At 41.0% G+C, this 24,096-nt stretch overlaps 1 protein-coding gene across 2 annotated transcripts in view; it reads right to left on the minus strand.

Moving 5' to 3' along the window:
* The window catches only part of roraa (RAR-related orphan receptor A, paralog a), a 319,482-nt gene that overhangs the window by 44,163 nt on the left and 251,223 nt on the right, over positions 1-24,096 (minus strand). Inside the window, exon 1 of one of the 2 annotated variants that reach the window (XM_056264947.1) lies at positions 20,283-20,474. The exons of the other annotated variant lie outside the window; for it this stretch is intronic. Coding sequence (XP_056120922.1) covers positions 20,283-20,313 — 31 coding nt within the window. The 5' untranslated portion in view covers positions 20,314-20,474. Of the gene's footprint in view, positions 1-20,282; positions 20,475-24,096 lie in introns of those variants that run through there. 2 annotated transcript variants of the gene reach the window in all.

Raw genomic sequence — 24,096 nt, forward strand, 5'->3', positions numbered from 1 at the left:
GTGAACAACTTACTGACAGGAAAACCTTTGCTAAAATTGGTCTCATGGAAGTGGTCTGTATCCAATACTGCTCTGTTTTCAACTCCTAACAGAAATATATGAGAAGAACAATGATTTATGGGTAAAAAGAAAGAAGTTCAATATTATATCATCTCCAACAAGGAACCTATTGCTAATGCTAATGCCGACTACTGCATTCAATCATTCTCAAGATCTCTCCTGCCCACTTTTGACACTCCAAATCATCTTGACAGAACAAATTGTGTGAGAGAGACAGATAAAGATGGGAAAAGAAAAATAAGAGAGAAAAACAGTAGCAACAGGAAGAGCGGCAGTCTGGAAATGTCTGGAAAGATGCTAAGCGTGCTCAGGTCTTGTAATACCATGATAGGGATTAAATCTAAACCAGGCTTGAAGGTAAATGTAGTCAAGTGTCCTGCTCATGTGCTGACCTGACTCCAGAGCTCAGGTTATTCAAGCTTGACCTCTAGTTAACCGCTTACCAGCACTAGTGAGAGTCTCTGTAATAGTTATGATGCAATTGAGACAGCGTTTAGCATTACTATTTACCTCAGAAGTTGGAAACCTGACATAATTATTTCATGTTCTTCCTCAAATACACTTAAGTTTCAAGATTATTCTCGGACCTTTACAAAGACAAAAAAACATGACATCATGTCGTGGTTCAGATAGCATGACCTCACGGCGGTGGAATATGCACAAGTACATGTCCTTGATTACATGTCTTTATTTCAGTGCCACTAATCGAAATCAGATGACATTTCCTGAAAGTACACCAAGGAAAACTTCTACGTTCATATTTTCCAGAGAGCTGGAACATTTTATTGACTCCAAAGCCGCCTCTGTGCTCGGTTTGTCAATACGGAAATCTCAAATATCTAATAGGTTATTTATTTATTTATTTTTCAGAAGAGCTGGCCAATGAGGAAACATCCCTTTGGCATGCCATTATGTAAAAACGTACGTAAAAACTCCATAACATAATTATAATAAGTGCATGTTGTCAAATTATATTAGTCTGTATGCCTTACCAATTTAACAAGCTTACTCCATTTATATACAGTATGATGCTAACAGCTGCTTCAGGCTTTTTCTTTAAAGGAAATATGAGTAATGGACATTTAGCTAGTATGGATTTAGTTCCTCACAACATTCCACTTTCACCGTTTGGCGGCGGCCCTTCCCAGAATGCAACTCCTGGGCCCCACGATGCAACAGAAGAGCATTTTCAGTTTTAAACTCTCAGCCTACCACACAGATTACATTGCTCTCTTCTTCACAATCCCAGCACACAAATTGCATTCAGCTTGTTTACAGGAATAAATAAATGACTGGCAACTCCGTCGTAGACGACTGTGTATCGCTTTGGGTGATTTTTTTTTTTGCAGAATGAGCCATTGTGGAGCTGCTCAGCGCTAGTTAAATTACAGAGAGGGCTGTAGCGGGGGACTCCTCATGTCGCAATTCTCTCGGCGTGTTTGTCAACAGCGTAGACGGTCTATAATTGCCGTAATTGTCAGGTTAAAGCGGGAAAAAACAAAAGCGGGCTTATTTTGGCACGACCAGGGCCATGTCATTAACCAGGACCAGGATTTGGGACTTTCTTGTAAAGATTGGAAGAGAGGGAGAGAGGGGGGTTGATAAAAATGGCTGCCTCTTATCTCTGCTATGCATATGAAAGGCTTATACTGTCTCCATGACAGACTCTACGCCTCGTCAGAGTGGGCTTCACTGAGGTAGAGTACAGCAAAGGACAGAGAGATGAAATAACGTAAGGAAGGCTAGGCATCATTTTATACATTTATGTACATGTGTAGGTGTACGTTTGTATTTATGCATCCACATGTGCGGCTGCACATTCATGTGGGGGTGTAGAGCAAGAGATAAAAAGAACAGAGTTGGCGGGGGGGGGGGGGGTATGAGAAAGAAATAGTCAAGATTACAAGCCACCCTCTGAAAACTCAGTCACCCGCTAGAGAGATTTAAAAAAAAAAAGAAAGAAAAAAAAGTGCATCTTGGCTGAGGTTCAGCCTTTTCAAGTATGTTGTCAAAACAGAGAAGTGTGCATTTCTACAACAAACTCTAACCCGCCCCATAATCTGTAATGAATACTTAATCCGAGGCATAATATAGCACCTATAATTACAATAATGAGGAAGGGTATTTGAGGAGCCAATCATTTTCATTTCTAAGCATTGCTGTAGTGGTTATTCATCTTATTAATCAACATTCTCTGAGCCTCTTCTTCTTTTGTTTCTTCGCTTGTGCATCGTTCCCAAAATAAACAACGTGTCTCTTTGAGATACAGCTGTATAATTTGTCGGCGCGGCGAAGACATTTATCTATAAATTTATTTAAAATCTGAGGAGTGCTGGTGTAATGAAAGTCGAATCAAAAATGGAGACAGGATTATTTTAAAGGTCCATAATTGTACACCTTTCTGAAGTTTTATTTTAGGTTTTGACAGTCTTAAGAATATATATTTGTGGTATAAGTACCAAAAACCATCCCAATATATTTTTATAGCTCCTTTCTCAAGAGCTCTGCTAAGAACAGGTCGATTTTGAATATTCATGAGCCTCTCTTCTGATTGGCCTGTTGTTGCCAAATTCCTGAATTTGAATTAAGGTAGAGAACAGAATGCAGAAATTAACTAAAAAAGTAAAACAAAAGTTTTCAAGTTTTCAAAAAAATCTAATAAGCCTTGAAAATAAGGTTTGCAGGACTTGATAGAATTAGACAGACAGACAGACAGATAGATAAAGAAATGACAGACAGACAGATAGATAAAGAAATGACAGACAGCCAGATAGATAAAGAAATGACAGACAGACAGACAGACAGACAGACAGACAGACAGACAGACAGACAGACAGACAGACAGACAGACAGACAGACAGACAGACAGACAGACAGACAGACAGACAGACAGACAGACAGACAGACAGACAGACAGACAGACAGACAGACAGACAGACAGACAGACAGACAGACAGACAGACAGACAGACAGACAGACAGACAGACAGACAGACAGACAGACAGACAGACAGACAGACAGACAGACAGACAGACAGACAGACAGATAGATAGATAGATAGATAGATAGATAGATAGATAGATAGATAGATAGATAGATAGATAGATAGATAGATAGATAGATAGATAGATAGATAGATAGATAGATAAGAAATGACAAACAGACAGACAAAGAGACAGACAGATAGATAGATAATCATTATTATGTATTAAATTGCACTAGGTTTACATAAGTACCAACTCTTTCATGAGGTAGATTAAATGGTGTAAATCCTGTAAACAATGCTTTTATCTGAATATAGCAGATGGATTAAAAATGTGCAGCGAATGTGACGCTATCAGGGGTCATGAATGTGGTAGATATGAAACTAAAGTAGAGATATAGCTCATATACCCTTCAGTTCAACAAAAGGATGGAGACGGCCATAACAAAGATTGTGATTCAATCTTTGAAGACTAGGTATCTCTCAAAAAATAAGACTTTTGTTCAACATCATTCCCCTGACAGACTTCAGTTATATGAAATCCCTTTCTTTAAACCCTGAAATCAGAGGATGGTCCATCAAGGGCACTTGGTTCCATCCTGCATTAAAGGTGTTCACATCGTTGTCCATGTTCCCCATGGATCTGCTACAAGATCCACTGATGGGGCTTAGAGACAGTCTTCAAATCCCGACTTAAACTGACGCCTCTGATCAACCAACCAGTCATTTCATTTCTAATTAAAGAAGGCCGCTGAAGTGAATCCTCTTCTGGCTGTAAACAAGTCCCCTAAAGAGACCGGTCTAAGTCTCACTCTTTTAAAGTAGTGTTATGAGGGGGGCTTATTTCTTTCAATCCAATAGCTTTTCTGGAAGAGAAATATAATAGTGGTATGGGTGGAGACCAAGTGCACTCAATCCTAGTCATCGAGGTCCACCATCCTGTAGCCATGTCTAAATGGTAAGTCTCATGCCCCGTTCCAGGCAACCTGTAACCCGTGTTTTTTCAACTCGTAACTTGGAGTACATCGATCTAGTACGAATTCACGGGTGGGAAGTCACGGGTTTGACTGCCGTTCCAGTGCACTTTCACAGGTATAAGGTTGGAAAAACACGGGTTACAGGTTGCCTGGAACGCGCCATAATTCTGAAGAAAAAACCCCCAGAGATTAACAAGCAACACTCATACACTCTTTACTTGTCCTGCAGTATCCTACACTTATCATTGGTAGAAGCTCATTTGAATCTGGTGAACAAGATGATCAGAACAAGATTTACCATCTAGACATGACCAGAGTTTACCTGGCTTTGATTTTCAAGAAACCCAATGACACTGATTAGCTAGTTCAGTTGTGTTTAGTTACTATTGTAACAAGCCTCAGCAGTAGTGGACCTCCAAGAGTTAGCTAAAACTCTAACCCTTGCGCCCTTCTGATGGGATATCATGGCCTAAGAGGGGAAGTGGATCCACTTCAAATAAGATCTGGATTTTCCTTCAATGCTCAGCTGGGAGTTTAGCATCCACTATCAGCAGCATGCTAGACACTTTTAGAGACTGCCATTAATGATCATTAGTGTCTTTTTCAAGTGTGCGCTCATACTGGCATGCACTGCATGTGGACAAAATTAAACACACAAAGGACAGCGTGCCAGCCAGACCTGAGAGGAATGACGCTCCTCCATCTACTATCACTCCCACACATAAACGTTCTGTACATTGTTCCCCCAGAATCCCCGCCAACTCTTCTCTCCAAAAACAGAGAATACCCTATTCACCCGTTGCGTGCTTTGTTTAACACGTTCGTTCTTGGTGACAACTGGATAAAGGCAGTGCGACTTGTGGCGAAAACATCAAGACAAGGCAGCTGTCCGTCAGAGCTGCGAAGTGGCTGACGGCATAGGAAAATGTGCAGTATGCCGATAAATATTTAATGCAAACTAATGCAACGCATGACTCTTCCCCACTGGCCAGAGGGAGGGGAAATGAGAGCAGGTAATTATCCCAGTGCCCGTAGGCCAAAAAATGATGGAGATTGCAGAAAGCAGGGATATTTAGCCCAGCTAATGAAGGCTTGCGTTCTCCTGGTAGGCAGTGGGAGGTGAGTGTGCATCTCTATGTGTGTGTGTCTGTGTGGAAAAGAGGAAGACAGAGCTAGCGAGAGAGTCCTGTGTGTCTCTGCCCATGCAGGCGGTGGGTCTTGATAAGGCATGATTACATAATGCACTATCCAGCGTACTGTGTGCTAACATTGGAGCTCTCTGCCGCCCCATCCCTTTCTCTCTCTGCAGGACCTGTCCAAACCAAGCCATCACACACACACACTGGCCCCAATAGAGAGCAGAGCCTGAGGCAGCAGCCAGTGTGGATTACTGAAAGGAATCCTCACCTTGCGGTTTAAGATCTCTTTCTCCTGAACCTCCTCTAGGATCAAGAGTGTTTTCAGTATCGGCATTAGGCAGGTTCACCTTTGCTGGACTGAAACTGAGATTTGAACCCGAACTCAATCTCATTCTACACCTACCATTACCTAATGTAGCGCCATTCTGAAGAGAAAGCCCCTGCTAAAGATTATTCTATACAGTAGTTGTGGATCCAAGTAGTACAAATCATAATGTGAGGTCAGTGCATTTCATTACCACCTGCTTTGAACCAGTCAAACAAAATGTTCGTCCTTAAGCCTGGCTCGTTTAACCCTGCTGTGTCATCTCCCTTACCCTTTTCCGTAGTTCTCCAGCGTAGGCAAATTGAAAGCGAGCACTGAGTTTGTGCAGCTCTCCGCAATTCTTATGAAAATTTAACCATGCTATTTGGATTCACATGCTCTTCCTTGCTAGGGCACCCACACACTGGCATTGAAATTCTTAATTTTGTTCATCCCAGTCGGTGAAGGAAATGAACGGTAACAGGATTCTGAATTGCACGATAACCATCCACCTCTGGACCTGTCCAGTCAGGGCACTCTTTATCATGTTAATCTGAGAATGTGTGCGGTGTGTATGCTAAGCTGGAACACCACCTTATCCTTAGTCGGAGTCAACTGACTTTGTACACCGAAATGTCAATTCCAATGCAGATCAATTACAGATTAAGTAACTGTGTAGAGGTAGAGTAATATAAAGTAACTAAAGTAACCAGGTCCGGCTTTGTATAACACTGCAGCTCTCAGGTTTGCTTTACAGTACTGAATTCTAACATTTCTGATTATGTAAAACACAAATGCTACAGTTTATTTGAGATCATTTAAGCTCTAGTAAAGCTGCAGGGAGAAAAATACAGTGAAACAAAGAAAGAGACAGTGTAAGACGCATGAGTTGTGTGTTTATAGGGCTAGGCCTCCTGCTATTAGAGGCAGAGCGGTGCAGATCTGTTGTTTGGAGAGTTTGCAGAGAGAGGAGCGTATCTCTCTCTCTCCTGTCACCATCACTGCATGAGCACACGTACACACACACCTTTACTCCACAAACTTGTCTGTTTGCTAGCCTGCTGTGCGCTGGATACCACACACAGTTACGATCATTTCACCTTACCCCTCAACAAGCTAACAAACACAGGTACAAATGCACACACAAGCGCTCCAACACTCCACACACATGCAAATTCCCGTTTTACATAATTAAATGCATCATTTAAAATCAGGCTTTGATGGTTCCTCTAGTAGCACCTTGTCATGTGGTTGCAGCAAGCGTCTGGGACTGTGATAATTGCATCCCTGTAGTAGTGCTGCTGGGCGGGCTGTGCAGCAAACAGGGAATTACCCGCCGGGTCCAGCGCTCACGTTCCTCACCACACTCTCAGAGAGCCTGGTAGACAACCATAGCATGTTGGGATGTAGACAACATAAGTTCACGTATGTACGAACTTCACTGTTCACACCTGTTCTTCAAACATGAAAGAACGGGATCTTCTGAAGCTGTGAATGAACGAAGATATTCCTTCATTGCCTTTTTTTGTTTACAAATTCTCTAATCTCAAAAATTTCACTAATGTGGGTTCGCTTCACGGCATCCTCTGGGGGGAACGGAAGTGGTTGCAGTTGGAGGGCCATGCCAGATGGGGGTGGAGACAGATGTGGTAGATTCACGGGCGTTATTAATGGAGTGCTACCATCCCAAACGACCTTGAGCCGAGTAAGCAACCCACCACAAGAGCGAGGGCGCATTCAAACTGTATTTAGACAACAAACAGCAGGCATGGGGGGAAACACGGTGAGCAATCAATGCCACAATTCTACCTCTAATCCCGTCTCAAAGACTCACTGGCTGTTCCGCCAACACTCCGGGAACGATACCGCAACCAATCATATTTTATACCGCAATGCTCTGTCTGTGCACCAAAAATAGATCTCGATTCATGCCGCATTCACACTAATTCCATAAATCTCAATTTGTTTCCTGCATAATGGGAGCTTTGGGCTGAAATAAATCTTTTTACCATGTTTTGGATAGGTTAAAAAGTAAACCCCTCATCTTTGCATGATTTACTCAATGCATTTGTTTGGGGGATGTGCCGTTATATCAAAATCAATAAGGCAGTCTTACAAACATAACAGTCATATTATTTCAGTGGAAAATACAATACACTATTAAAAGCAACCAGCCGAAATTGTAATCGAATACCAGCAGCACGAATATATCCACGGCTTGTGCACAAAAAAAACAACAACAAAAAAACACTTTCAATTATATTTTCAGTAACGCCATTTTAGAATCGATATTTAAATCAATTAAATCGATATTTCTGACAACACTACATTGCACTTAGTTTATTATTAATTATTTCAAATGCCTTTTTAAAAGACTACAATTGAAAAAATGCATATATTCAACCTGCCAAAATGGCTAGTAGGAATGACTGCGTTACACGCCACTGCTGAAATACACCCGCATTTGGCAATGTCAAGTCCTGTATATTATATAATTATATACAATAAGTGTATTTTTCATTAATTACAAATAAATCCAAACCCCATGCCAACACAAAGCTGTAAATGCAACCGTTTTTTGTGTCCCGTCAAGACTCAAATTTTACTTTCTAGTAATAATAGGAGCCCTAGAGTTATATACATTTCTCAAATTTTTTTTTTTTTTTTACATATAATGCCTATTCAGTATCAAAAAGTTACAGGCATCATTTTCTTTTGTGGGGTAAAGTATTTTTTAAACAAACTAGCTGTTTCAGTTAAATATTCAGCCCGATCCAGAGTCCTACCCTGCGGCCCACAAAAGAACTACGCTTCATTGGGTTCACTGTGTGAGTTTCACTGCTAACCTGCCTTTCAAGGACACAGTGATGACATTTTTATATTCCGCGCTTAAAAAAAAAAAACGAGAGTAAAACTGTCCCAAGAAGTGTTTAAGAATTCATCGCTTTCACACAGTCCCCCTGTCCTTAGATTTAGAAGATGTGCAGGACTCGATTGATTTCAGCTGGAATTGATCAATAATGCAGAGCCGGCTCACAGTCTGTCTGCGTATGAGAGAATAGAAGGAAGAGAATATTTTTACTATCGGTTCGATAATTACCGCAGGGATCGCTAATGAGAGGCGCGCGGTAAACGAACACAATAGCATGCACTGTTTACTTAAGGTTGCTCAAGCTTGGGAAACGAGCAAAAACAAAAACACACACGTACACATACACACACGTAAATCCCTTTTGTATAAATTATGAAACTCCCTAAATCTCTAAACCAAGCAACAACGTATCCCACAACAGATCAAAGGCTCGGCCTAATCAATGCCAACGAAATATGTCAAAGATCAAAAAAAAAAACTAGACTCCTCCACCGGGCCGGGCGCCCATTATTGTGCTAACGTCTCCCAGAGCATTTTCACACTCCTCTCATCAACAGCTTTGTTTACAATTTCAGCTCATAATTAAAGCTAGCTGCTGGAGTCTGGTGCTAGAGTAGCCATGAGATTCGATCGTAGCGGCGGAAGAGAGAACATACAGCAGCTGATGTTAAGGACGCTCAGTCGCTGATCTGGTTTAATCTCAGGGATGTTTGTAACACATCACTGTAATGAGCTTCAATGAGCTCCTGTTTTCCTCTCGCATGCGCTAATACCGGTTTAGACACCGGGCGCTGGGAGAAAATGCTTTTTTATAACAAAGACATTTGTGCGTATGCAGGTTTTGCTGTCTCTTTCCTTTTGCCTTTTACTTGTAACGTAAACTGTTAAAAGCACAAAACGTGCTGTTGAGATGAGATCAGGCAAACAAACCCACCCACACACACACACACAGTGCACAAATGTTTAATTTCTTTACCCTTTTCTGCCTGTCTTTGTGGTCTCCATACAGAAACACACACACACACAAACCACATGCCAGCCACCACCTACACAAAAGCAACTACACACATCTTCCTCTCAACGTCTCTCACGCATCTCGCAAACAAATCTCTTTGCGTGTTTGCTGTACTTGTGTGTCTCAGACAGTGTGGTTGCAGTCTCACGTGAGGGCATGTTTTGTCTCTCATCCTCACAGCGGTCTATCAGTATGTACATTTCGTAACTTTTTATAATGTGCAAAATCAACATTACAGCTTCATTGTCGCAGAGAGACAGTGTTTGCCGGAACACGGGAGAGATTGGGGTAAACTGTGCCAAACATGATAGAGGTAAACTAAAATTACATTGTAGTCAAAAGAAGAATGTAGATTCGTGACAAAACGTGAGTCACTTAATTTTTTTTTTAAAGCCCACATAATGCACTCAAGTCTTTGTCTGTAAAGAGATTTCACTCTTTGCTAAGACAAGACGCCATAATTCACAGCCGCCCACATTGTGTAACTGGTAACAGAGTGATGGTATTCATAGAGTGACACTCTAAGACGAGTGCTGGTCTGAGAGGCTGTGATAGTGATTCAGAAGGCTCTCTGCGGACGAGAGTGTTGTGTCCTTCAGTCGACATACGAGATGAATTAATGCTGCTATCACCACCATTCCAGTCCCTCGAAACTATTGACCAAAACAAAACAAAGAACAGACTAAGGATTGCAGACAGCTGCTGCTGCGTAATGACCAGTCGTTGCATGGAAATGAAGGTCGTGGATCTCGTAGCCACGGATCAATAAAACCAGAAAACAAAAAGTAAAAGTGAGAGAGTGAGAAAGGGAGAAACAACGATTTTTGGGCTGATTCTTGTTTATGTGGTTTTTAAGGTGCATGCGGAAGAAAATATGGTGCCTAATCAGAATTTCCAGCAACAAAAACAACAACAACATACATTTACCTGACAAGCTAAATTGGCGGGATTTCTAACTAGGAGTGCTTAAAACATCTACTGTATACTGAAAGATTCTCAAAGTTCACCCATAAATGTAAAAAATATGCGAATAAAAGACTAAATTAAACCTGTTCATCTTATAAAGTATATCTCGCCAAAAGACTTGGATCAAACAGCGTGATTCATATGGATTAATTGTATGACGTCTTTATGACCTTTTTGGAATGACATGTAAATGTGAGTAAATGACAGATTTTTTGTTTTTGGATGAACTATCTGTAAAACATAACATATTTCACCAACATTAACATTTTAAAATATGGTTCATCAATTCATTATTAAGCATTTTAGTACACCACAATAATGCCTTTAGTCCAAAGATTTCATATTTTAGTTTGGATATGCACTACTTTGGTTAGTGTTCAGGATAACAGGTTAATGTTATTAATGAAAGGGTTAATAAGAACATCGAGCTTTACTGTATTTGGGTTTGCTGAGAGTCTGTGTGCGTGAACTCAGGGTCTGTAAAGATTGAAATTCCTGCTAAAATTTCTTTTCAGAGAACGTGTCCTTTATTATCTTAGCATCCTAATACACAGCAAAAAAAAAAAAGAAAAAAAAAAAGAAAATGCTTTTAGACAATGAGGAATAGCATTTATTAAGTAATTTAGTAAGGTTTGTGTAAAACACTTTTTCCACTTTTTTGGGGGATTGGGCCAATAAGACAGACAGAAATGTGGACTCTGAAAAGAGTTCAATGCTGATGCGGCTCTTGTTCAGGATGGACGGCTTCACAGTGTACTTCAAGACAGAGGAAAAGAAAGAAAAAGGGAGAGAGGGAGAGAGAGGGAGGAAGAACAGACAAGAACCTGTGCTCAGCAGAGGGAGAGCTCTCATCCAGAAACAAGGAGCCCAGGGGAACAACAAAAAGAGTGAGATGGGGTGAGAGAGGAGGGGGAAAAAAACCTTCAAAACAACAACAAAACACTACTGGCTCTCCAGAGCGGACTCTGGGTGAATGCCAGCACTCAACGTAATCTCTGAAAGTGATAAAAAAAATAAAGGGATACATACATAAAGATATGCGCATGGATGGATGGATGTATGGAAAGAATTGTGGGTAGCCAGTTTCTTTAGGAGATTGTTAAAAGGGAGCAAACAGCGAGAAAACAAAAAAGAAAGAGACAGTCAGTCCAGGCTTCTTCGTCTTTGGCATCTCATTCTTAATCAGTGCAGTGTTGGGTAGAATGGATGCTGACATGCAAACTGCTCGGCACAACAGGGAATAAGCTCCTAATCAGTAATCAGACTGTCTGTTTAAACGGTAGGGGCTCTTGGTTTCACTCTGGCGTAGGTCAAGGGCCTCTCCACAGTCCCTCTTCCCTACTGCGGTACACCCATGCTTGCTACAGAGCAAACAGAAACCCCTACAGTCACCCCACGGGACTCTAACAGGCACACAATTCCTGTCATCTCCAATGTCAGAGCTCTTTCCTGACAAGCAAAGCTATTGCATCTAATTGATTTTGTTGCTAAATGTTATTCCTAAGGAAAGAATATGGAAAGAGTTATGAATTTGGTTGAGGTGTGCTGCTGATAATTATGCTATTTGCTTGAGTTTCTACTGAAAACACAGTTTTTCAAAACTTTTTTAGAATGTCAGAAAAGCTCTGGTGATTTTATTGTATGCTTAAAATAAACAGATAACAGATAAAAATCCTTTCATCTTCATCATTAAAACACAGGCATGACTTAATTTACAATAAATATATGTGCATATATAACACTTTTCAGAGGTCGGTGGGGCTGAGGATGGTTGGCTTTGTTGTTGTGAAGAATTAAATTCATGCCATGTGGTTTGTTTAGAACACAGCAGGCCTAATCAAAGTAACCTTGAGATACAATTTCATGCTTAGACTGCATGCAGACATTTAGAAGACGACATGCCAATGCTTCTCGTGATATAACTAGTTGTGTTCATGTTTCTATATTCAAACTATACAGGGTTCACACTGACAGCAGTTAAAGATAAGGTAGGCAATGTTTTTCATAAACACTTTTTGTTATACTGGGTGAAATTCTCTTCACATCTTGATCACAATCAATAATAGAAGGCATCTAAATATTTTAAAATATATATATATCTGTACATATATCTTCTGTGGAAGTCTCAGGACCAAAAAAAATTCCTCCAATCATTGCATTCGGTCCGATTTTTGCATATCTCCGCACACCCTTCTCACGCAGACATCACACGTCAACGCATTTCATGAGGCTATGCAGAGTTGTAGACAGACAGTCACTGAGTGCCGCAAACAAGCAGCAGCCACCTTTTACAGTTCCCCCTGAACCAAAACAACGAGCTTATGTTGCGTTCATGCCTTAACTACCGTGATTAAAAAATGGCAACCCGTGACATTCTACTCGGAACGGTTCACATCCTCAAATTCAGATTTATGCATTTCTATGTCAACACTATCAACGGCGATATTAGCTCTGTCAGAGCTCTGTAAGTTGTTTACGTTCATTATTATTGTAATGTTATGTGCTTTGAGACATTAAGTAATTTAACGCCTACTCGTGTGACACTTTGCAGACTGCTCTGGTTTGGTGGTGTGCGTTCATGTGTTTTGGAGGTGGCGTGGCTTTGGAGACGCCCTGAAGGGAGGGTGGGATCTTGTGATTTCAAAGCTAGCTTGCTATTGCTAGCCTCTCTGAAACTGTCCACCCTACCTTTAAATGGTGAGTCTTTGTGTGGTTGGTTGATAGTAGATCTTTCTACTCAACTGTACAAGTATCAACTGCAACTGTCATGTCATGTTAAATCCCTCGTTATCATACATAAGGCCTGGTCACTTTGTCTATGCAAATCACTTTCTGCATGAATGTGGTGTGCAGTGCAGGACTATTCGACATCTTTCACAATGCCACCTAGTGTTCTGGAGAGCCATTTATATTTCAATTGCTTTCCTATTTCAGTGAGTACAGGTGCTTGATCAGGGGGAACATACTGGATAAGAATGGAACAGCGGGACCCTCGATGGCCCCGGCAGGAACCCTTCGAAATCAACTCAATGTTGCTCATCTCCCTTTCGTAATCAAGCCTCCCACTTAAAGCTGCTTCTATTGTTCTGCCCTTCCTCCCGCTCTTTCTCCATTTCTCTCTTTCAGTCCTTTTCCCTAATCTCATAAAAATTCAGAAGGATACTCCCACATTTTGCTCCTCTCTCTCTCCTGCCATTCTTGAGAACATTATAGCTGATCTCCATGGTGAAGAAGGGAGGATGAACTCTCTGGCCTCTCAAGTATGCACTCCGTGGCACCCTGCTTTTCCTGTGAACCAAAAGTGAGGCCTCTTTTTTGATATGTCATACCTTTTTTGTGCGTTTCAAGTTTCAAAATACACCTTAATCTGACTTTTAGTACTCATACCTGAATTCAAAACCATTTATGTCCCCAAGTACTTGGAAGACTGCTTGATGTGCATATAAAGGAAGACACTCACACATTTAAAGTTGTACTGATCGTCATTGCAATGTGAAAGGAAATAGAGAAAATCTCTAGGAATAGACCTGCATTACACCTTCTGTACCCAAGCTGTGTGTAAAACCTGCAGTATAATCGACACATTGTACAGCATGACAAAATCCAAATTTTACTCAACATAGCTCTGACAAACTTTCTTTACTGATCTAGGATCGGAATCAAAACCTCAACTTGTACCCTTTGGAAAAACAAGATCCAGATCAAAACTCCTGGATCAGGCTCTGTGGGTTAGGAATGATTTGAGACAATCCCCAGGGGTCTCTGCTTATGTCACAGTGGGGTCACCGAAGAGTGAGTAGAAAAGGAGACAATCAGATCTCATCTACCTCCCATGGGTCACCCTCTTTCTCTCAATCGTTCACTCTTTCCAAACACAAACAACTACCCTCCTTCATGCATGCCTGCAGTGCAGATTTGATTACTGGCAAACCCTCGGCAACCCTTTCCGACTCTTGTCAGAGAAAGCGGGTCAAGTCTATGAGCTCACAGGAAAGAAGATACCGGTTCGATGGAGTCGGGATAAGAGATCTGACATCTTCAGGGTAGAAAGAGCAGGTTTGTCTGTCGAAAAGGATTTGATTTACCCAAGGATTAATAGCACAAAAGCACAGGTTTGAGAAGTAGGGATCCTGGGACTTACAGGAGGCAGGGTGGCGTAGTCAGCACTGGGAGTTTCTCGCTCACCTGTTTAGGGGCAAAGAATGGGGAGAGCGGCCAAGACCCCGGTCCTGTACATCAGAGTTTCTGTTGCACGCATCTCCATTCTTTTATATTTGAGTCTGACAAAACGCAAAATCGATAATGCTTTTTCCCCATTTCCTCTTTGATGCAACTTCAAAAGGTTAGTGGACAGCTCTCAGAGGAGTGTTCAAAAGGAGGAAGGAGGGGCAAAAAAAAGAAGATAAGGAGAAAAAGACACTCCCCGAAGAAAAAAAAACTGAAGGGGCTAAACAACGTGCTTGGAATTGAAGTTGTGCAAGAAAAGCCCGGTGCGGCTAGGAGCACCTGCAATCACCACTGTGGTTTGCTGCATTCAGCCAGTGTGAATGAGAGTAAAGAGCAAAGCGGTCTCACACAAAAATATCATCTGCACCTGCAGGAGTGCATGGTGGACACCATGTGTACATAGACCTAATGCATACTGTGTAATTACAGCTGCATCTGTATCCGCACAGATAATAAGTTACACCCAAGGTACACCTAACTAACCTTGGCTTGTAGTAATAGATACAAGTCTCATTTGAATCTCAAAAGATTTCGTAAACCCTAAACTGGTTGACCCAAGCACTATTTGAAGAGAAATGTGGCAGTGTGTTCAACCAAAATTGTCTTCAAATGAAAACAATCTCATACTCTTTTCCAACTGCATTTCAGTGTGAGAATAATCACCTTTCACCCTACTCTGTGTTTGAGAGGGTAGAGCATTTGTGCATGCGTGTGCTTCAGGTGAACACTCTATCTGTGTGTGTGTGTGTGTGTGTGTGTGTGTGTGTGTGTGTGTGTGTGTAGGTGCAGCTGGACCTGTGGTGAATGTGTTATCAGTGAAGTACTGTGAGAAGGAGAATTATGGCAGGCCTGAAATACATTCTGACAGCCAGAGACATCAAAGGATTCCTTACAACTGTGCTCTTAACGTGGAGTCAATGTAGGAAATTACTCCGAAGGCGTGAGACGACTATCCTTCTGAACAGTCAAATCTCTCAAACATAAAAAACAGTGCCTGATGCCTCACGAAATCTACAGCAAATGGTCATTAATCAGTAGAACCTTTTATCTAGCTTGAAGTGTTTAGTCACCAGGAAACAACATTTGCAACCCAATAAGTTTCGTAATGCAACATTTCTGTGTATAATTGGATATTCAACAAGACAAAAATAAAGGAGAAGATTTAAGTCATCTGACAAGAATTGATTGGATCACTGGCACCTACTAGTTGAAACTTACTTCGGATAAAAGGAATATTCTGGGTTCATCACAGATTAGGATTAATCAACAGCAGCATACTTTTGATTACCAGTTGTCTTAAAAATTTTTTTTTTTTTTTTTTTACAGTGACGCACTCACAATGAAGTGAACAGGGCCAATCCATAAATGTTAAAATAACTCAACGTTTCAATAGTATGGCCACAAGATGCCCCATAAGATGACCATAACAATGATGACGAGAACCACTTTTTAGCTCAAATAACACGTTTGATAATCAAAGCTTACATTTTTCAGATAATAGGCCCCATTTACTTGTAAATACCTCACTGTAACCGTTTTTTAAGGGGTAAGAAATTGTATTGAACCTGGAATATTCCTTCAAGAGGCCTTGGCGACATCAGCTGGAAAGGAAAGTGGAGAAAGAAACATTTTGAACCACAATAATGTGTATGAAGTACATAGGATTGATAATTGTTTGATGTTGACAGTCTAACGGGATAAAATTAGCGCAGGTTTGATTGAGCGGCGACAGAAGCATCTGATGTAACAAGGATCTTTTTACTTTGGAGTGGAGATTGTCTTGCCTGGCAAGAGGGTGAGTCGAGACTGGCACATGGGACTCATGCCAAACTGTCCGAGGCGCCAGGGCTCAGATGTAGCGTGAGGATGGGTGTGTCCGTGCATGGCATGGGTAACCAGGAGAAGTGCCAGACTACAATTCTTCACAGAAGCTTTCCCCTCCTCCCTCTCTCTTTTCTAATCTCTTTCGTCTCGATTTCACTCATTCATCCCCTCCACTTTCTCTCCCTCACCATCTTCAGACTGTCCGGATGCTTTGTCAAACACACAATCACACACATACACACACACACACACACCACTGGGGCTAAATCAAAAATCTATGCTCTCAATGGCCAGTCAATATCTCATTAAGCAGTCACTGTGCCCAAGTTGGCAGGTAATGCATTTCATAGTTCTGACACACACTCATACACACTCCGACAGCCTCTCTCACATGCCACACATTGTAATAACCTGTGGAAATGTGGCACTCAGTTTCTTTCACAAGTTGCGGTGGAATATGGTCACTCAACCTCCAAGGAGAAACGATGACAGACTGTGTTTGTGTGTGTGTGTGTGTATGTTCTTATCAATCCAAAACCCACTTCCACATTCCAGGATTGATCCCTTGGTTTGATCCAGTCATGTCTTTTGGCAGGTCTAGACTGGACTAGATTAAACTCGATTGCAAAGCAGTCGGACATATATGCCTATCATTTATAATGCTGCACTGCCATTAAAGTAATCTCATTAAAGAAAAATTCTGATACTCTGCAAATGTACGCAAACATGAAAATTCATGTTCTAGCACTGCTCTGGCATTTACAAACCTCAGTATTCAAAGCGCTGACAGAGTTACCTTCAAACACCTGCGCTGTTAAACAATGACCTGCAAGAACATGACCAAAGAAGAAGAGGAATTATGCAATAGACGGCTATAGCGCCACCCCTGGTTACCATAAGAATGCAACAAATTTTAAATTGCTTTCTTACAAATTTCAGAATACAAGATGATAAAGTTCAAGTATGTTTCAGCCCCTAGATGCGCATTGGTAGTTTTTTTTTTTTTGCACATCAGAATAAAGTCTTATTCTGACTGTGAACCGGCCACTCAGACAGGAATAAAGCATCTGAATAACATGATTATTCCCCCCACACCACCCCCACCTCCCCTCCACCTCCACCTCATCTCTATTTTAACGCAACTTTCAAGGGCATCATGATTACTAATTCTTCTTCAAATGTGAGTTTTTAAATTTTTGACTTTTGAAACTGCCAAAATTGTTAATGTTTAAAGCAAAAAACATTAACACCATACAAAGTGGCACTTAAATATCCATAAAAAAAAGTGACTCCTTACCGCTCTCCATTGCAAAATTCGAAGCCTCTGCAGAAATAGTCCACTTAACACTCCTTGCTGGCCACTAATCTTGCTCTTTATTTTTAACCCTAGCTTGTGGGCTTCATCTTTACTTCACCTTAATCTGATTTTGCCTGCCCTCTTTCTGTCCTTTGTGGCTAACTGGATTACAGCCAATCTTGTTAACCTCTGCTGTGTTACCGAAATGCCCAGAGGATCACACTGGTCAACTGCACTCTACTAGTCCAGCGACTAAAGAGGAAAAGAGCAAACCACTAACGTTCAACTTCAACATGCAAATGTTATTTGCTTTGACTTTGTTTTTTAACGTCTACATGCGATTACATTCATTCTGCTCTGGTATTTTTCAGAACATGTGCAGCAAAAAAGATTTTGAAAATATTTCAAACAGCTCTTTTCCAACATACTTTATAGCTTATTAAAGGGTTAATTACCACACAGATGAAACAGGCCTGTTTTTTTCTGTCTTTGGCACATCAAACAACTTTCTTTAATTATGTAATTAATATTTGGAGTTTTCATCTTAATTGTGTGGAGCAGGCTAGCTCATTTGCATAGGGTAATGAGAAGGATGTTTCCATTACAGGTAATTAGGTACTTGAGAGGCAAGTGTGTGGCTAGAAGGCTGGGAAAGAGGAAAGGAAAAAGGAGGGATGACGGTACGATCGGAAAAAAGACAGATAACCGTATAATATTACCGAACAAGGAGGCGTTAGCGTCTGTAACGACATGCCTGTCAAATGACTTGCAAAGCAAACACATAGTAATTGTCTGACGTGAACCAAATGTGGTTTCACAGCGAAATCAGTGTCACATTCAGTCGACTGCTCTGATAATGATGCTGAACTGAAATTACTCAAAATTCTAATATGACATTCAATTATATGAATCCATTTACAAAATAAATAAATAAAGGGTCATTATTCATGATTTTTAATTTTCAGCAATGAAAAAAAAAAGAGGCTTTTTCAATAGAAGACATCTAATAATACACAAATCTATCAAAACATTGTAACCGAGTCACTGCAAACGGTATCAATTTCTGTAAGACATTAGGAAATCTTTTATTAAACAGTTAGACACACTGTAGATGTGGCTTTGGTTGTAAGATAATGGATTCCTCCAGTCTCCAAGAGCTCTATTTTCAGTTTGTAAGCCTCTTCAGAACAACCCACACATGAGACCCGGGGTCAAAGGCTATCTCGTACACCTGCTCCAGCTCCACAACACACAATTTGCACGTTAATATCCACAATCACACACACACACACACTTTTTAACGGCCACATGCATGCAAAAAGCAAAACCCACATGCTCACTTAGAACAAGATGCTCTCATATTCAGATGCCGGTGAAGGTATGATCAATCCCAACACTCAAAGATCAGAAAAATAGCTCATAAAACATGTGCTTCAATGCACGATCTTGTAATTCCTTGCAAAATCAAGACGGAAAATTTACATAAATATTTCATTATGCAAAAGACATAAGTATGGCTTACCAATGCATTTTGATGCAGCATAAAAACTCATTAATATAACGCGTGCTATTTAGCTCAGCTTCAACATACAGATACCAGAATTACGAGGCGGTTCAGTGTTGTGGTAATGCAATAACTGCGAGTGCAGTGGAGGTGAACTGACGAAAAGCTTTCAGTGGGAGATTCACGGAGAGGGTGCGAAGGAGAGGGGTGGTGTTACCGCGGCTCAACACCAACATTCATTGCTTTTTCCACTCTCAACACCTCTCGCCTAATACATAATGACAGCTGTGTGTGTGTGCGCGTGCAGAGAGGAGGGTGTGTGTGTGTGTGTGTGGCGGCATGGAGCGCTAATGGATCGGAGAGTGTAAATGTATTGTAAAGTATATACAAAATAAATACTTCAGATGAAAAGGAATGAATATGAGCATGCAGGTTATCCAGCCTAGAGGAGGCAGATGAGTGTGTCTGTGTGTGTTATTATGGCAGGGGGGTTGGGACCACTGAGCAAGGATTACGTCGGAGGCATGATCAACACCAGTATAGTGGTGTGGCGTTCACCCTGGTTGTTCACGGGCCAAAAAAATAGGTCAGTGGAACACGAAACACGCCGACGTCAACCCAAAACTACTGGCAGTCGACATGTCCTGTGTCCTGACTCAAACTCTCCTTGACCTCTTACCTTCAAAAACACACACACCGACACACACGTTTCTGACTTGGAACGAGACCCCCATTTCTTGAAAAACTGACTTACTTAAAATAACCAAACAAGTAAAAAATATTAAATTTGCTTTCCCCTGCAGCTCAGGAATGGGAAAAACCAGGTTCCAGCATCTTAACAGCCCCTTTTTTATTGACATTCCGCTGCTTTATAACTTTGTCTGACTAACTTAATTTCCCTCCATAATAGAAATATATGACAATGCCACAACTTAATTCTACTGGAATGAAAACATGCATCTCTCTTTATCTCTCTCTCTCTCTCTACATGAGACGCTCACACAGAGAGTTGGCTGACTATAAATAAAGCCCTTTGCAGCTCGACTCGCTTGCAAAAAAAAAGGAAGTTTACAAAAAGCACAGACAAATCCCCAGCATGCTTTTGTCCTCTTACCTTTCATAGCTGAAATCACAAAATACATCATTAAGCTCGGCGGTCCATAGGCGAGCGGGTCTTGCGAGTGCTAGCACGAGGAGTGCACTGCTGTTTCAGCAGCAGCTGGCCAGCATAGCTCTGCCGCTCAGCTGCGCTCGCATGACCACACCACAATCCATGTGACTCTGACATCAGCGCTCCCTCGCTGTCGGGGCCCGCCCCTGGGCTGGGATTGGCAGAGGAGAGGCCAATGAGAGGGAGGTGGGAGGGGAAAAGGGGGCTGGGTCTTTTTCTACAGAATGCAATGGCTGTGACCGGAGCCGATGGGATGGGGTGAAGGGGAGGCTGTCACTGTCTCTTTATCGCCAACAAGAGAAAGTCATAACAGAAGCACAACACCAAACAAGTTTTTTTTTTTTTTTTAGCTCTCAATCGTTATGGTAGAACAATTGCAAGAATGTTTAGTGTGATGCAAAAAAAGTAGTGGCAAAAAAATGTATTTAATTGATTAAGTAGCCTATTATGCTACATTGTTATTATTATTATTATTTTTTTTAAAAGCTTCAGCTAAATTAATTACACATGGCATGACCAACCTAGGACCCAATTGGTAACCTTGAAATGTAAAATGTATGCATTTTGACAAACTATCTAACAGCTTTGTGCAGTATGCTAATTAAAGCACTACTGCAAAATATTAAAAGTTATTATAAAATGATTACATTTATTGAGTGGCGCTGAGTCACTGTTTTTTGATGACGAAAAACATTATTGAGTAAAACAGTGACATTATTCAAAAACAGTTTTTTTACGTTGTAGCTAAATTACAGAAACATGCTATGGCCCTTGAAACATGCTATGGCCCTTTAAAATTATTCAAAATTATTCAAAATTGGATGGATGGAATGATAGATAGAACGATATAACGATATAGATAGAACGATAGATAGAACGATAGATAGAACGATAGATAGAACGATAGATAGATAGATAGATAGATAGATAGATAGATAGATAGATAGATAGATAGATAGATCACAATATTTCTATAATTTGTATAGAAAAAAAGTCTACATTTAAAAAATCTTTTGTGAACATTGCATTATTCCCTAAAAAACAACTAGTAGACTGTACCATTGTGTAATTTAGAGGAAACCAATTTTTCACAGGGCCCTGGACATGTCCCCAGCCGAAAAGCGCCCTGCCATCCCTGTATATATGTGTATATATATTGTAACTAATGCTTTAGCAATGCAAAGTTTATCTTATCATGCCAATAAAGCTGCTGAACAAAACAGGAGGGGTAGAAAAAGGCAAGAGTCAAAAAGAGTGTCATGTTTTTCGTTTGTCTTGGCGCTGTGGCGGCAGTCTCTCGCTTCCTGTGTGCTAATATTAGAGGGGCAGATGAGGCTGCAAGCAACTCCAGATGTTTTCAGAGAGAGAGAGAGAGTTACTGGCCGGTTCTCTGACCTCCCTCCAGGAGGCTGGTTTCATCTTTTCCTCTCTCAGTGCTCGGTGTCCTGCCTGCTGAGAGAGGTGCTCACACTGGCTGCCCTGGCAGCTGAGCTCCAGAAGATAGCAGGAGAGAGAAGAAGAGAGAGACTCATCCTGATCCTTCCACCACACAGTGACTGTCTGATGAGTTTCACTATCTCACCATCCTTTTCATTTTCTCTCTCCATCGCTCCGTCGGAGACCCCCTCCCCCTCGTGAGCGCTCTCTCTCTCTCTCTCTCTCTCTCTCTAATAATCTGCTCAGGCTTCATAGCAGCTGGCTGCTCATGATTCTGGTCTTAGAGAGAGCTGGCTCCGGCCACAAACCAAACCCAGCTCTATTTTGAGCCCCTGCTCTTCTCATCTCCACCCTGGAATAACGTGAATCTCAGATAGCAATATTACAGTGCATTAAGGGGGGGCTGGGGGTTCATATTATTGAAGCATCTTCTATAATATACCATTGAGCTGTTTTTTTGTTTTTTTTACTGATGCTATTGTCGATGTAATGTATATAATAATATGTACACCATTGTAGAGGAGTTTTTTTTAATAGGGTTTATTCCCCATGTAATTATAATTTAAATCATTTAAATAATGGATTCATGAATTATCAAATCACACACACATTGGGTTTCCATGTTTTATGGGGACTTTCTATAGACAATGATTTTATACTACACAAACTGTATATTCTATCCCCCTACACTAAACCTACCCATCACATAAAACTTTCTGCATTTTAAAATTTTCAAAAAAGCCTTACTAGGCTATGATTTATAAGCTGTTTCTCTAATGAGGACCAAAAAATGTCCCCACAAGGACAACAATTGCCATCAATGTGTGAACATTTTTGTCCTCATTACATAGGGTTTACCTGGTGTTTTACTGATAAGCTGTCGTAGCAATGGTATTTTAATAGAAACTATTTGTAGCAAAGTACATTTTTGTTTAGAGTTATAAACATACATGTATGTGTGATAGGCTAAGGCTAAAATCACTGTTTACCTGAATGGCTGTGTTTGCTATGTTAATTTAACACTAAATGAGCAGGAATAACTGCCGTGAATCCCCTGAATAAAAAAAAAAATGCAAATACACACTCCACACCTGATGCTATAAATCTCACAAATTACCGTCTGATCACGACCTCTTGTGTGATCCATTAGAGGCAGCGAAAATAAATTAACTCATGTTATGTCAACACTAATCCGTCAACGGTCTCCGCTTAATAAGCAAAATATAATTTCCCCTCCATGATTATCAAATGAGGTGTATCATAGCTGAAAATTAGCCACGTCGAAAGTTGCATTAGCCGGCGTGGAGGTAGTTTAGCTCGTGTCACGCTGTGCTGTTAGCATTAGTGTTAGCGGTGGGCCTCTATTAAGCTACTGTGTTTTCTGACCGTGTGGTACTCGCGCTCTTTTGGATGAGTCAGTCCAACTGCAGCTTGTGGTAAGGTTAAACTGCTCTGCTCTGTTGAGATACTTGCGGTCGGTAGGTAAACAACAGTACTGTGGTTAGAGCAGACTGCTGAGAGAAAGCGTTTCAGAACAGCGTGCCTCTGGGCAGTGCAGTTTCAGGTGAACACGTGTGTACGTGGAGTGGAAAAAAGGCTACATGTGCACTCGCATGCAAAAAAACCTACACAGCACGTTTTCTTCTTCCTAACCCTTTAGATCTCAGTACGGTAACCCAAGATTAGACTTCAAATGTGTTATCATTAATGGTGAAAAAAGATGTCTGTGGCTTTGAGAGTTACAGATAAAAAAGGAAAGTGGAACATTTGTCGTATGTGCGATTGTTTGCAGTTGTGATTGTTTGCAACTGTAGCTCATACAACTTCTCAACTTTGCATATACAGTACATTATCGCATATGCCACCCATTAATAGCCGATGTGTATCAGACAGTAAAACTGATATACAAAGCATTACTCTCCACAAAATACTAGGCACTTAGACCAGCGAGGCATATCAAATCACACTCTGTAATTTCCTAGTATGTTCCCAACCAGTCACTGGAGAGACGTCGGCATCTACAAGGCGTCAAAAATCAAACTGTGAAGAACTGCAACAATCAACGGAGGAATTAAGTGGTGTTAATGACAACAGCTGCCACCAGACAGGCCTCGTCTTCTCCGCTCAATGCCCTGGAATGCATTTCTCTCTCACTTTCAAACCTGGCTTTCCCAAACTCAGAACCTAGGACTGTGGAGTTTGATGGAAGTCTCAGAAGACGCCACCTATTTTAAGGCAATGAATTGATTAAATTGGTTTGTTCAGTCACATACTAGCCCAACCCAGTGACCGTGAATTGCCAAGTAGGACACGTTCCTGG

This window comes from Rhinichthys klamathensis, unplaced genomic scaffold, assembly GCF_029890125.1.
Source record: "Rhinichthys klamathensis goyatoka isolate OS25496 unplaced genomic scaffold, OSU_Roscu_1.1 h1tg000228l_1, whole genome shotgun sequence".
NCBI classification, from domain to species: domain Eukaryota; kingdom Metazoa; phylum Chordata; class Actinopteri; order Cypriniformes; family Leuciscidae; genus Rhinichthys; species Rhinichthys klamathensis.